Source organism: Ovis aries, chromosome 3 (genome assembly GCF_016772045.2).
Source record: "Ovis aries strain OAR_USU_Benz2616 breed Rambouillet chromosome 3, ARS-UI_Ramb_v3.0, whole genome shotgun sequence".
NCBI lineage: Eukaryota > Metazoa > Chordata > Mammalia > Artiodactyla > Bovidae > Ovis > Ovis aries.
The window spans coordinates 181,347,404-181,362,303 of NC_056056.1; the positions used below are offsets into that span (position 1 = coordinate 181,347,404).

General features: G+C 54.3%; 1 protein-coding gene across 8 annotated transcripts in view; it reads left to right on the forward strand.

The window, feature by feature from the left end:
• CYTH4 (cytohesin 4) overlaps window positions 1-10,222 on the forward strand; it is a 30,683-nt gene extending 20,461 nt beyond the window's left edge. For 7 of the 8 annotated variants that reach the window (XM_042247265.1, XM_042247268.1, XM_042247266.1 and 4 more), the window contains 5 exons: window positions 4,316-4,427; window positions 5,801-5,877; window positions 6,342-6,413; window positions 6,934-7,088; window positions 8,316-10,222. In XM_042247265.1, the coding sequence (XP_042103199.1) occupies window positions 4,316-4,427; window positions 5,801-5,877; window positions 6,342-6,413; window positions 6,934-7,088; window positions 8,316-8,388 (489 nt within the window). In that variant the 3' untranslated portion in view covers window positions 8,389-10,222. Of the gene's footprint in view, window positions 1-4,315; window positions 4,428-5,800; window positions 5,878-6,341; window positions 6,414-6,933; window positions 7,108-8,315 lie in introns of all 8 variants that reach the window. The other variant, XM_042247263.1, reaches the window with a different exon arrangement.
• The last annotated feature ends 4,678 nt before the right edge of the window (window positions 10,223-14,900 follow it).

Here is a 14,900-nt window from a genome sequence, read left to right on the forward strand (position 1 = left end):
CATTGCACCAGGCTCTGGCCTGGCATGGGGCACCCAGGGATGATTCAATCCAAGTTCAGAGTCTGGTGAGAAGATAAAACACATGTGAATTCCAGCCCTGTCTGATTCATGTTATGCTGACCATAGGAACCTAGCTGTGGAGACCCAGCAGACAATATTATCAGTCTCCCAGAGGCAGGGAAAGGGTGCCATCCTGGAAGACTTCACAGAAGAGGTGACTTTTGAACTGACCTTGAAGGTTGAGTGGGAGTTTGCCCAGAGGAGAAGCAGGGAAAGGACATTCCAGAAAGAGGAAGTGGCCAGCACTTGACCTGGTAGGGAAAGGGAGGGGCAGCTGGAGTAACCATCTGAGTACATACAGACAGTGATGGGCACCAAGGTGGGGCCAGAGCGTCCAGGGCTTTGAACAACAGCCTCCAGAGTTTACTTGCTTCCTATGGGCAACATGGAGCTGGGAACTATCTTAGAAAGACAGGAGTGAGATTCAAAGCCTGGCTCAGCAAAAATGAACGGACAATTCATTTCTAGGATTAGAGGTGCCCAGAACTCTACAGAGTCTCAGTTCCCTCCGGGTCAGAGTCTGGCAGGCGGGGAGAAGACTATGTGAACCCCACCCTGGCAGCTTAGCACCCTGTGTATGTCCTGCAGCAGAAGTCTGGTGGGGGTGGGGGAGAGCCTGGATCTGGAATGACTCTGGTGCTCTTCAGTGTTTGAAAACAGCCATGCCCTTAGCCCTTCACCCTCCTTGATCCCCAGAGAAAATTTATTTTGAATGGGGGCATGATATAAAATGAGGGCTTGAGAGTAGATTAGAGCTCAGGTCAAGTCCCATCTCTCCCCCCCCCCCCGCCCCACCCCCGTTGTTCACCTCCTGGATGACCTTGAGTAATGACTCACCCTCTTGGGGCCACCATTTATTTCCTCAACCAGGAGAATGGGAATAATGACACCTGCGTCACAGAGCTGCTGTGAGTAGTAATTTTTAAAAACGTAAAGGACATAGCCCATGCCAGGTACATAGCACAAGCTCTAAATGGTAGCTTAGGTCGCTATTAAGAATCATTAATAATTATTTAAAATCCGCAGCCCTTAGTAAACTGCCTGAAATGTGAAAGGCTTTTGAAAACTCATCTCACTGTGGTACTTGGAGCAGGAAGCTGGACACCTGGTCTGGCAGGTAATGAGTTAACAGCCTGCCAGCACCAGTCCTGTTGGATCTCCCAGGTGCCACTTTTTTTGCTTCTGTCCCAGGAGAGCCTCCTTCAGCAGCTCCCTCCTTAGGCATTTTTCCCAATTCAAGTCTTTTGTTAATAACAATGCGCTGCATTTGTATAGAGCTTGTAACTTTCTTCTCATAGGGCTTTTGGGTCTATTATCTCAATTTAGCTTCAAACTCTGCCTGGGAGGTCTGGAAAGGGTTTATTATCCTCCTTGGCAGCCAAGAGGCAGGGAAAAGAACAGAGCGTTGGAGTCACAGCCACATCCAAGTGCTAGCGCCTCCATTTTCTAGTTGTGTGACTTTAGGTAAGAGGCTTGACCTCTCTGAGCTCCCAGCTTATGGGATTAGTGTAGACATGTAAGGTATTTAGCACAACACCTATGTCTCTGGGCTGGCTAATTAATCCAGAAGCTTTCAGGGCACAAAGTGAACCACACTGGCCTAGTCTTTGCTCTTCAAGGCTTTTACAGAAAGCTGCTGTGGACTGCGGGGTCTTCTTGCTTTCTTTTGGGGCTTCATCTTCCCCATGTGTAAAGCAAGGACTCAGCTTTAAGTATCTTTAAGTATGTTTGTGGCTTTGTGGAAGGATATATAACATTTTTAAGTGACCTGATTTATGAAATTAAATTGACACAGACACATCACCTAAAGAGAGGTCACTCTGTGACCATGAGGGTATGCAGGTGGGAAAGGCTTTGGAGAGGTGCATGATGGGAGCAGGGGCTCAGGCAGGTTGAGCAAGTCTTGCCCTGGCCATCCTGAAGGGGACAGGACAGAGTGCCTAAAAGACTCAGGGCAAAGGCACAGGGTGTGGACCCAGAGGACAGGAGAGCAAATCCCAGCTCCACCTTTATGGCTGAGTGTCCTTGAGTGTGAGCCTCAGTTTCTCCATCTGCAAAGTGGGCTGATGACACTGACCTTACATTGTTCTCCTGAGAAGCAGACAAAGCACCTCAAGTGCCTGGCTCCACTCACCATGACAGGGCTGCCCAGAGAGGGAACTGGGGTGGAGAAGGGAAAGAAGGAGAGGGGACAGAAGGAGCGCTCATCCACCCTCTGGTGTCACAGGTGGAGAAACCAAGGTCCAGCAAAGGGAACAGTTAGTTCAGGGTATCTTCTGCTGTGGGTAGGGCCAGACCTCCTGGGTTCTTGTCCAAGCATCTCCATCAGAAATGTCTGTATATTGGGCTCCTTAAGTTCTCCTGACAACCGCAGGCATCAGGTACCATCCCCCCGCCCCTGCCAGTTTACAGCAAAGGAAAATGAGCTCCAATAGAGGTAGCTGGCCAGGAGGGCTCAGTTTGTGAGGAGTCCGGGTTCAAACCCACGTCTATCTGAGCCTTTCCCTCTGCAGAGACCAGAAAGCAAGATTTGGCAATGCAGATTTTGTCTTGTTTCCCAGCTTCCAGTTTCTTCCTTGGCTGGAGGAATTCTCAACTCGTGTCAATGAAAAGATGGGGGACTGATGGTCAGCTTAGGTTTGGCTAGATCTGGGTACTTCATTGAGGTCAGGGCTCAATCTGGTCTCTCCATCTCTGAGCAACCTCCTCTTCCAAGTGGGCTTCCCTCTTAAACAGGCTTTCCCCCAAGTTCCCCAGAGAGGACCTGGGCAACTCCAGGCTTCCATCTTGCTTAACAGTGTAGAGTCCCAGAATGAAGGCTTATCGGCTGGTGTGGGTCACAAGTACCTCTCTGAGTCAATCGCTGTGGCCAGTGTGATGAAATGCTCTAATTAGCCAGCTGGGAGTCGTTCACTGTCTCCTGGAGCCATGAGGGGTGCTGAGTGGGCAGTGTCAAACCCCTGAGCAACCTGGACAGAAAGTAAGGGGGTGATTCTCCAGAGGAGAATAGAGGGGGTGGGGAAGGATGGACGCAAGGCCAGCGCAACCACTGGTGAGTGGCTGTTGTCTTTCTGACCGCGTCTATCCAGCCAGGAGAAGACAGCCTGATTTGGTGGTGGCAGATGCAAGGGCGTTTTCTTACACGGGGTGGGAGTAGCCTGGTTTTACAAGGTACAGGAAATGTGGGTGAACAGATCTTCTTTCCTTGTGGGGGCAGAATGTGTAGGCTGTAGAAGGCCCTCAGAAGCTGCCAGGGGGCTCCCCGTAGGTGTCGTGAAGGATGAGGACCTGTCTGTCCCCCTGCTTGCCCCCTTGGGCCTTCAGAATATTTGTATGGGCTGCCAGCTTTGCTGACAGAGAACAGGCCTTAGAGAACAGAACTCCTTCAACCAGCCGGCGCTACTAGGGAAACCTCAGGGCCAGGCTGGGCCAGAATGGGAGAGACAGCAGGTCTCTCTGGCTGCTCTAGGAATGTGGGGGCTCCAAAAAGGGAAAGTGGTCCCTGCCCTTCCCCACTCACCCTACCTCAGCCAGCTGAGTCCTCTCCATCAAACCCAGGAAAACCTGCTACCGGCCAGCATCCTCCTCCCCTACTCTCTTAGCCTACCACCACCCCTAAGCTCCTGGATCAGAAAAGACGTTTAAAAACCAGCAAACACCATTTCTAAAACTTTGGGGAATTGAACAGTATTTGTGAAATTTTTCATTTAACATTTCGAGGAAACCATCTGAACAGCAGCACACACAAGCACAAGAGAAGGAAATGATTTCATTATGTCGATGATGGAGACCCAGCATTGTGCCTGGTTTTAATCAGCAGAATTAGACAATTTAGAATGTTTTTCCAAAACAGTTGGAAATCTGGGCAGGTTGTCCATGGAAGGCAGTGTCCCACAGCAGGGGGTTCAAAACAAAGAGGGATGATCATTGCCAACATCTACAACCCTCCCACAGGGAATTCTCAGCCCTGGCTTGCATACCTCTGGTGACAGGGAACTCATTGTCCTACAAAGTTGCTTCTTCCATATTTCAGCAGCTCTAACAGCTAGAAAGTCCTTCACAGAGAACTGAAATCTGCTTTCTGGGAAATTCCCATCCCCCAGAAGAGATCTCTGGTCTCTGCCTAGGAGAGGGGCCTGTAAGAGGCAAGATCAGCATCCCACCTTGAGGCACACAGAGTCAGAGGCCACATAGGCCAGACCCAGGCCCTGGGTCAACGTCACAGCAGATCTTTCCTTCCCTCCTCTTGGGGCAGAACCTCTTCGACAGCATCAAGAGCGAGCCCTTCTCCATCCCCGAGGACGATGGCAATGACCTCACCCACACCTTCTTCAAACCTGACCGCGAGGGCTGGCTGCTCAAACTGGGTGAGACGTACACTCCTGCACTCTGGGGCACGTGCACTGATGTGCCTGCAACACTCACGCAACACAGCTGACACACGCACCCACTTGACCTGAAGCCTCGGGTGGTGGAGTTGAGAGTCTCCTGAGCCCCAGGGCAGCCGTCTGCTTGCCCCAACCCTCCCTCCGACTGTCCTGGGGATGAGGGGACAGTGGGGGTTGGAACAATGAGCAGGAAGGGAGACAGAAACCTGACAGATTCATAGATAAGCCCTTCAACCGCAGATCTTTCTGAAGTGATTCTGAGGAAGCCCAGGCCCAGTAAGGTTAAGGGACCAGCCCAACCCACATAGCCAGCCAGTGGCACTGGCTGTCCCTGAAAGATGGGGGGGGGAGGGCGGCAGGAGTGTGAGAGGATGTGGCTTGGGGAGCCTCTCCTCAATAGGATGGGGGCAGGGAAGGCCTTGGGCCTGCAGAGGGGAGCTGTGGTGGGTGCCTCAGCAGCATCCGCTGCAAGTTCTAGCAGCGGAACTATAGGACCGGGCCATCTGAGCCTGCCACCCTCACACATGCTGGGCACCTCTGGGCAGGGGCAGCCAGCCAGGCACAGAGGCTTTCCAAGTCAGGGGAGGACAGACGCCGTATGTGGGAGCAGGGCCCTGGCCTGCGGGCCCATCCAGACCCTCCATCTCTCCAGGCCCACCTCCCAGTCCATGCACCTGCAGACTGCAGCCTCCTTTTCTTGCCCAGCTGATAGTTCTCAGCCCCAGGGCAGCTCTTAGTCACAGGTCCCAGCTCCTCCATCCATCCTTCGCCTCAGTTTCTAAAGCTGTGAAATGGTAACAGTCATCCCTGGGAGGATTAAACGTGGGGAAATGCCCATGCACTTGGGCTCTGGGGCTCAGACACTGGGGTTCAAATCCCAGCTCTGGTACCAGACCTTGAGCAGATGACGTACCCTCTCTGCCCTGCAATCTCCTCATCTGTAAAACAGGGTTAATAATGGTCCCCTCCTCATAGGTAGTCATAGGGATTAATAAGTGAATGTTATTGAATCCTCTCGAACATTGCCTGGCAAATGAAAGGCTTAGCATAACACCAGGCAGAGAGCCAGCCAAGGGATGAACAGAGTGGTGGGGGCAGGAGGAAAGTGCAGGAATGGCCAGCCTGCCCCTGGGGCTGGACTAGGGAGGAGCTCTGGGGCAGCCTGGAGGTGATGGAACCCCTCAGGTTTTAAGTGGAGGAGAGATAGATAAGGGGGAGGTGTGGTAAGCTAGGGGCTAGGGGGCTAGGGTGGGGGCCCAGAGGTGGGCATCGGAGGCCCAGCTCTTCCGTGGAAAAAGCGCGGGAGCCCAGGGCAGAGGAGGGTTAACTGACTCTATCACTGGCTCTTGCAGGTGGCCGCGTGAAGACCTGGAAACGACGCTGGTTCATCCTGACGGACAGCTGCCTCTATTACTTCGAGTTCACCACTGTGAGCCTTACTCTACCCTGTCCCTCTCTTCAAACCCTTTCCAGATTCTCACTAAGCAGTCCATCGTAGAGCTGGGGCCTCTTTGAGATCATTTGGTCCTCCTCCACACCCATCTTACAGATGGGGGAAACAGCTACAAAGAGGGAAAGAGGCTGGGCCAAGGTGCAAGGCAGAGCTGGGGCTTAAAGTCCGGCCTCCTAACTCCCAGCCAGGGCTCTTCCCATGCTGCTCCCTTGCCCACTCCAGGGCTGATCAGAGTCTGGGGAAGATGGGCACACTCCTCTTTGGGGTCTGGGGTGCTGCTGAGTTCAGACAGAGGAGCCTGGCAGTCTATAGTCCTCAGGGTCACAAAGAGTTGAAGGCAACTTAGTGTCTAAACAACAACAAAACTTCCAAGTTCACTCCCTGCCCTTGACTTGAGACTCCCTTTGCTGATCCCGGTCTTTCTTCTTATTCTCCTGCAGGACAAGGAGCCCCGGGGAATCATACCCCTTGAGAATCTCTCAGTGCAGAAGGTGGACGACCCCAAGAAGCCAGTAGGTGTCAACGAGGTGGCCTCAGGCCAGAGCAGCTGTAGGAATTTCCAAAACAGAGTGCAGGGAGAGGGCGGCTGTGCTCCAGGAGGCGAGGGCGTGTCCGTGACACCTTCCAGTAGCTCAGGCTTGCCTCAGCCTCCCTTTTAGGGACGGGGATCCTGGCGTGAAGAGGCATCGAGAGGGCCTGGCCACACTGTGTCTCAGAGCCTGGCCCCTGATACTGGCTCTGGGACCTTCAATAAGTCTCTGCTCCTTTCTGAGCCTCCATTTTCCCATCTGTCCACTGGGGATTTTAAGAGGAATCATGGATTTAGGTCAAGTCAGGCACATAGTAAGTTCTCAACATAAGGAGCTGCCCATTCTCCTCTCACAGGAGGGCCTGGCAGTCAGGTGCGTCCTGCTGCTTTTCTAGATGCCGGTCTTGCCCAAGTGTCTAGGCCTCTCTGAGCCTCCCTGAGAGCCGCACAGCTGCCCTCTCCCCCCGCCCCTGCCCTGCCCTCACCTGGCCGCTTCCCCACAGTTCTGCCTGGAGCTCTGCAACCCTAGCTGCCGGGGCCAGAAGATAAAGGCCTGCAAGACTGACGGCGATGGTAAAGTGGTGGAGGGCAAGCACGAGTCTTACCGGATCTCAGCCTCCAGCGCTGAGGAGCGGGACCAATGGATCGAAGCCATTCGGTAACGGGTGGCTGGGCTGGTGGGTAGGGGTCTCTGGTTACCTTTCAGAAGTCCCTGTTCCTCTCAGGGTCCTGTTTCCTTGCCTGTAAAAAGGGCTAACTCCAGAACTTCCTTCCTGTTTCTGGCATGCAAATCCCTTCCACCATGTTCCGTGACCATCCTCTCTGGGCCAGGCCCAGAACACAGAGGAGCAAGGCACAGAATTCATAGGGATGGTGGAGGGTCATAGGAGATGTTACGAGTAAAGCTCTTTGCCCAGTGCCTGTTAGCATCAGGATCCTAAGTGGTCCTGGAAAGGCCTGGTACAGGTGGGGAGGAGGACTTTCTAGGTGGAAGGAGCAATGCAGGCCAAAACAAAAGGGCAGATCAGGCATAGGGATGCCTGGACATCTTCCTGGATAGCTGGTCCTGGGCAGCATGGAACCAGGCAATGCTGGGCAGTGCAGGGGTAGGGCTATGTGGGGACCAGGCAGCGTGGGGGCTGAGCCGTGGGAAATGAGGCTGCAAAGGATGGTGAGGCCTTGGTGGCCATGGCAGAGAGCTCAGGTTTCTCCTGAGTACGCTGGAGAGCCACAGACAGGTGTGATCAGGGGAGAAAGACCACCATGCAGGGGCTGGGGTTTGACAGGTGTGATGGGCAGTGGAGGGACAGGAGGAGGGAAGCCAGGTGAGGAGCAGGATAACACCTTGACTCTGAGTCTATGGGGAGATACCAGTGCGGGTGAGTCCTCTTAGACAGAGGGAGACACGGAAGTGGTCAATGGGCTGGGGACCAGGTATGTCCCACAGACTTGTAGGGTCTTTTCCCTTCGATCTTGCAGCAGCCCTGTGAGGCTGCCAGGTCAAACCCACTCTCACCTTCATTTTACAAATGAGGACTGAGGTGCAGAGAGGGAAAGGACTTGCCCAGGGCTACACAGCCAGAGGAGCAGAGCCAGAACTGGCAAGCAGGTCTGCTGGTTCCACCTGGGCTCTTGTCACCTCCTTCCAAGTCTGACGGGGCCTGGGGAGGCGTCCAAAGATACGTGGGGGCAGAATTCCCGAGGCTCTCAGGCCTGCCTGTGGCACACCCTGGCTCGGTCCTTGTTGGGGTCATCAGGCTTTACCCTGCAGTGGGGCAGGCCAACCCTGCCCTGCGAGAAGCACACCCTTGTTACAAGCCCTGGGAGATGAGATCCCTCTGCCAGCCCATCCAGCCCTGAAATCTTTTCACTACCCTCACTCCAGAGCCAGCATCACTCGTGTCCCCTTCTACGACCTGGTCTCTGCTCGGAAGAAGAAGATCGCCAGCAAGCAGTGAGCTTCCTTGGAGGTGGTGCCCGGTGTCCTGCGAGCCCCATGACCTGTGGTACCTGGAGACCCACTCCCACCCCAGGGCCCGCATACATCCTCCCTCAACCCCCTTCACTTCGACCTGACAGCAGGGGCGAGGGTGGGGGAGGCAGGGCTCAAGAGCCGGAGTAGGTGGGAACCACCAAGGGCTCAGAGCCCGATCATGAGGCTGCTGGCCCTGGCCATCCAGGAAAGGCCCCACCCTTGCCCCAAGTCCACTACAGGAAGGGGTAAGGAAAGCGGCCATAGCCTGGCACCCTGCCCTCTCTCTGGGCCTCAGTTTCCTCTTTTGTTAGAAGTCTCCTTGCCCTCTGAAATGCCATCAGCCTTCAAAGCAGGAGGGGCCTGAGTGCTTCCTACCCTCCACCATGGCGAAGCCTCCTCCTTCTGCTCAGGGGGTTCTCAGCCAGCCCCTCCCCATCCTCAGTGGGAGCTGGGCCCTCCCTGCCCAAGGGACACAGGAGACACATCTCAGATCCATGGACATGACCTCTGGGAGACCCAAGAGCACTGGACTAGGAGCCTGGACATCACAGTCTCAGTCCTAGCTTTGTCTCAACTTGCTGTGTGCCCTCGGCAGAGTCACACTCCTTCTCTGGTTCCTGGAAAACTGTGGTGCTTGGCTAGGGATGTCCCAGCCCTTCTGGTTCTGCGCACTCCACCCCTCAACCTGCCAGCAGTGGCCCCTCTCAGACTGCTTCCTGTCTGTGGAAGGATAGGAATGTGCTGGGTCTCCCAAGGAGCTTCTGGCTGGAGATGTCTACACCTGTTTACTGAGCCGGAAGGGACTCTGGACTGAAGACTGCTGGGAGGCAGAGAGCAGAGTGGGCCCATCCTCAAGGATGTTCATTTTAGAAAAGGGACAGGTGGGACTCCGCAAGCAAATGGAAGAGACATACAGACATACTCAAGCAGACATACTCAAGCAGAAATGGTGGTACAACCAAGAAACCAAGATGAGAGCTTTGTGATCTGTGGTTACCAGGAGGGCTGCCTGGAGACAGCAGCCATGCCATGAGTGACATACACCCTTGTAGCAGAGTCCCTGCCACAATTTCCCTGCTGGACCACTGCCCAGGGCTCCTAAGGTGATGAGCAGCTGCCTCAGCTGGGTCCTAGCATCCTGAGACTCTCTGGCATAGCACCATCAAGTGTGAACAGGCAGGCAGTTCCGTCTCCAGCATTCCACAAACAGGTTTCTTCTCAGTAGCACGACTTACCCTGCCACACAGGCCCTGGGGGAGTCCCTAGAGGGAAGTTCCCTTGCAGGAAAACAGGATATGGGGTTACCTCGGCTCGACTGTCAGCCTGCGTAGGTGAGCCAGACAAGGTGAATTTCCCCAGGGAGGGGAAGCAACCTTTCTTCCCCCACCTCACAACATACACACAACACAACACACACACTCTCTGTGGGGTCAGGACAGAGGAGCTGCCTTGCAAGTGGTGAGGCCACTGTCTCTGGAGGTGTCCAAGCACCTCATAATGATACTGCACTGAGGTGGATCTGTTTGGGTGTGACAGGAAGAAGATTTACAGGACCTTTGAGGTCTTCCACAGGCCCCATGGCAGCATGGGAGCTGAATGCCACATCTGCTGCCTTTTCTGGCCCTGAAGGGGCAGCCAGGCGTCAGGGGCTCTGAGGTCCTCTCCTGCCACCGGCTGTGCAATCTTGGTCCACTCTCTTCCCCTCTCTGGTCCTCGGCTTCCTCCCCTCTCACTGAGAGGGTGGAATGGGGGATTTTCTGGGCATGAGTGGCTGTTCTGGGAATCACTCAGAATAGAGAATAAAGCTCATGAGTCAACTCGTGGGTGGGGCTCTGTCCTCTCCATGACCACATCTGCCATCCTTGAGGCCAGCATAGACCCTTCACCCTCATCCCTTTCCCAGCTGGATACCAGGAGGGCCAGATGGGGAAGAGTGGGCACTCAGCAGACCCTGGACCCTCATCCTCTGGCCACTGGGGGCTGCCACCTGGACAGAAATCTCCAGGAGCTAAATTTGAAGCAAGGGTCCCTCTAAGCAGGGACAAGAGTGCACTGGTTCTGCCAAGGCCAGGGGAAAGCAAAAGAACTTCCCAATAGGCCATGCTGTCTGAAGACAGAAAGGATGCTGCCCAGGAGATAAGCAGTGAGTTCCCTGTCCGAGAAGGGATACAAGTACAGATTGGATCCAGTGATCACTTGGGGAGTCACAGAGGGTCTTGAATTTGTTACTCTTCATTCATACTTTCCACAGTCTTATATTAAGTGCCTTGTTTCAAGCACTGGTAGAACAAGACAATAGCCATGCCTGCATGGGGCTGACTTTCTGTTTGTCCTGAGTTCTAGGCAGCCCCTTCAGATGTGCAGGCCACTGAGATGGCCCCCACACCTTAGTCCAGCCCCTTGTCTGAAATGCCACCATTGCGTCACTCTTTGAAGATCTTAAGGCGTTGAATTTATCAACTTTCATTCGGCCCGGGTTTTTGAAGCACCTACTATGTGCCAGGCTCCACACACAGAACCAAGGATCCAAAGATGATCAAGGCAAAGCCCTTGCCCTCGAAAGGAACTCAAGTCTAGTGGGGAAAGACAGACCATTTCAACTCATGCTGTTACACAGAGTGGAGCACATGGGCCGGTGGAGGGCTGAGCTGGGCGGCCAGGCAGTCCTGGGGGCTTCTCGAAGGAGCCGTACTTGAGCGTCGGCAGCCAGGTGGGAGAGAAGACACACACCTGACTCTGCGGTGAGCTCACTTCAGCTCTGCCCCTCCCCATCACACACATCCTGACTGCGAATTCCTCACGGGCCAGATTGTCACTGCTAGGTGCCTGGCACACAGGATGCGCGAGAATTCTTTGACTGAAGTCAACTGAGAAGACTCTCTGGGCCTCAGCATTAACTAGTGCAAGTATCTAGAGGCGCAGGGAGCTGTGGGAACAGTGAGGCGGCTAGGTGGGGGCGTGGCTAGAGAGGTGGGCGGGGCCACATAGCAATCTGGTCCAGCTCTGCCTTGCTGGCCCAGGACTCACCGGCTCCGGTGGCCTCTGCCCTCCTTCCCGTCCTTCTGCCACTGCTCGCTCTGGGCAGCAGGGGGCTCCCACCACTCGTGGATGAGAGGTTCCGCGACGCAGCCAGCCGGGAGCTGAACTGGCTGCCCCTTGTAGGAATGAGGCCTCGGCCCAGAGTAGAGCCTTGACGTCGGCCTCCTGGAGAAGGATGCACCCGGTCGACTAGGACCTGTGGGGTCCAGCAGCCCCAGACACCTGAGGGCACAGATGCCCATCGGCCTCCCCCCTCTCTTCATCTGGGGCACAGTCACCCTGCTCAGTCTAGGAGTTAGGATACCCTGGCTCTCTGAGGGCTTTCAGGTTGTGTGACCCTGAACTAGTAGCTTGCTCTCTCTAGATGTGATCTTCCTTCATGAAGGGTTCAGACAGGTGAGTTTCTGGACATAAACCTTTAATGGGGACTAGGGAATATGTGTCAGATATGGGTACCAGGTGGCCCCTGCCCTGAGATGAAGTGAGGCTGGTGTGTGTGGTGGGGTTGGGTGGCAAGTGAGAAGGTGCCACAAAAGCCCCTTACTGTGATAGGCCACAGAGGGCAGTAGTGAGGCCATCCTGGGTGGCGGGGATGGGGGGGGGGGGGGGGCATGGGGGGTGGGGGCATGGGTTCAAAGCCCAACTCTACCCTGCGTCTTAAGCAAGTTTCCTAGGCATTCTGAGCCTCAGATTGCCCATCTATAAGATGAAAATAATAGACTATATGCAAAATACTTAGGACAGTGTTGAGTACCTACTCAAGATTAAGTGCCATTATTATTATCATCACTTCAAGGCAAACTATATACATGGTTTGGTGAAGATACAAAACAGGCTGGGCCATTGGAGGAGGAACTATTCATGCAGAGGTTGAGGGGATTGTAGATCTGGGAAAGCTTCTTGGCATAGGTGCCCATGAAAGATAAAATAACTGGAGGCCTGGGTTTTCTAGCCAGGAGGAGCCAAAACAAGGATGCTTATTCTGGGACTCCCTTGAGAGTCCCAGAACAAGCCCCCAAAGCAAGAAGGTGAAAGGTTGAGGGGCTAAGCTGTGTGCCCCAAATGTAGTCCCTTGCATCTCCAAGGCTATTTTGCCCTTTGTCATGAAACTCTGACTGGGGATCCAATAACATGGCTGCTGAATGAGGCCATCACAGAAAGAGAGAGAACAAGCTTGGCACAGGATGGCCTGAGGTGGAGTAGGAGTGGGTAAGGAGGACCCCTGCCCAGTGCCTGGAAGCGTAGAGCTGGTCCTGGGGCCAGGAAATGGGGAGGGGGCAGGCAGCCAGGAGTCGAGTGGCAGGTGTGAGAGACCTGGAGAAATTGATATATTAGAGACTATGAAAGGAGCTAAATATGTTTGCCAGCTCAGCGATGACTCAGGCTTTCCCCAGGGGTCCACAAAGTGTGAGCATCAAGGAATCAAAGTCAGGCCTCCACCCACCCAGGCTCTACCAGCCTGGAGCCCGTCCTTTGCAATGGAAGGACCACCCAGAGTGCCCTGAGAGCATGGTCCTCAGGGGGCAGCAGAGACCTCACCCCTCCAGCCAGCATCCCCTACCTGCCCCCTTACCAGCCAGACTTCTCCAGAATGGCTGAATAATGAAGCTTCAAAGTGAGACATATCTGGGTCAAAGACCTGGCCTGGCCCCAAATTGCTGCGTGATCTTAGACAAGTGACTGACCCTCTCTGGTCCCACATTCACTAGGAAGGACAGATCCCCACCAAGTCAGGGCCCTTCCTCCATCTCCCTGTCTGGCAGTGTCATTCCTACCCAATTTGGCTTCTTCCAGACAGCTGTGAACACAGCCGTCTCTGCCTAAAATCTACTAACTTCCCTCCAGGAGACAAGCCAGATTCCACAGGGCCTCATTTCCAGAGAACTCGCTCTTCCGGTGCCGGGTTCCCGGCTGGTGCTGGGCTCTGGGAGAAACAAGAATGAATCAGAGTCAGAGGCTGGAGGCAGGGCAGACAAAAGAGGGAGGAATGGTCTCCTCGTGGGGCGAAGGGCTGGGGGGCTGCAGTAAGGTGGTGGGAAGGGGACCTGGGAGGACCAAAGGAAGAGGGGCTGTCAGGGGAAAAAAGGGTCAGTTGAGGGGGCACTGCAGGGACTGCTGGGGGAAAGGCGTGGATCCCCTGCACAGCAGTGAGCATGGATGGGGCAGACCAGGCGCAGTGAACTGTTCATCCAGCATGGAGGGGCCTGCACCTGGAACAGCAGAACTAGGGAGCCAAACAGAAGAGGGGACAAGACTGGCCAAGGAGCAGTTAGCACCAGGGGCAGGAGACAGGGGAGCTAGAGGTTGTTTCCAGGTGGTCCCTCTGGCTGCTAGTAGGGACAGATTAAGGAGGTACATGAAGGCAGGGGCATGGGATGCTGGGGGAAATGACTAAGGGGCTACAGCATGGAACCAAGACCAACTGACCTGAGACCTATGCAGATTTTAGTCATCAAATTACCAACCAAAATGGAGCCCCTTCTGAGAGTGCTGGAATGCCAGATGAGAGTGGATGATGGGACAACAGTAGCAAACGAGGACTGTCCCCGGTCCCCAAGACATATGATCACCCTGGATACTGAACATATCTACTAGGGACCAGCAAGGAAGTGGGGACATACAAGGTGGACCAATGGGCTGGAAGGAACATGACCCAGGGTTGCTTAATCATGGACAAGCAAAGGCAGCTATTTCATCTAGAGCAGATGGGGCTCTACCACCACCTAATTCCAAGGAACACTTCCCTCTTATGAGTATTCCCAAGTCCTGTCCCAAAGGGGTGTCATATGGAAGGATCATGAATGTAGCAAGCCTGCATTTGTATTCCAGACACCCTCTGGAGAAATTTGAAGCCACTGTTGTATGAGAGCGGAGTCTTTCTTGGAAGACTAAGAATGGGGACTCTGGACAGAACTGCCACAGGTGCCAGGGGCTGCGCCTCCCATCCTCCCAGCCCAGCTGAAGACCCCCTCCTGCAGAAAGTTGTCTCCGACTACTCCAGCCTTTAGGCTCCTTCAAGATTCCCAGAAGTTTCCGAACACAGGCCCCCTAGCCCCAGGACCTACAAAGGGGACTCAGTACCTACTTCTGTCTCAATCTTAAGTATTCACAGTTGTGGCTTTTGGAGAGCTGGCTTCATGGTCTGGTTCTCCCAGGTTCAACAGAGGGTATAAGATTTGATTCTGCTGCTGGACTCCAAGGCTCACAAGCCCCTTCTCCCCATCTCTCTACTTCTGCACAGAGAGCCTCCAGCTTCATTCACAAATGCCTTGGCCTGTAAAACCATCTTTCTTCTTCATGAGGAAACTGAGGCTCACAGAGGTCAAAGGGCATGTGCTAAGGGGTCACCCACCATTGAGGCTCCATGAGAAAGACAGAAGCAGAAAGTACGAGTATTTATTGAGCATCCTTCATCTCATCTGATCTGGGGTAGACAGGATTATTTCCACTTAACAG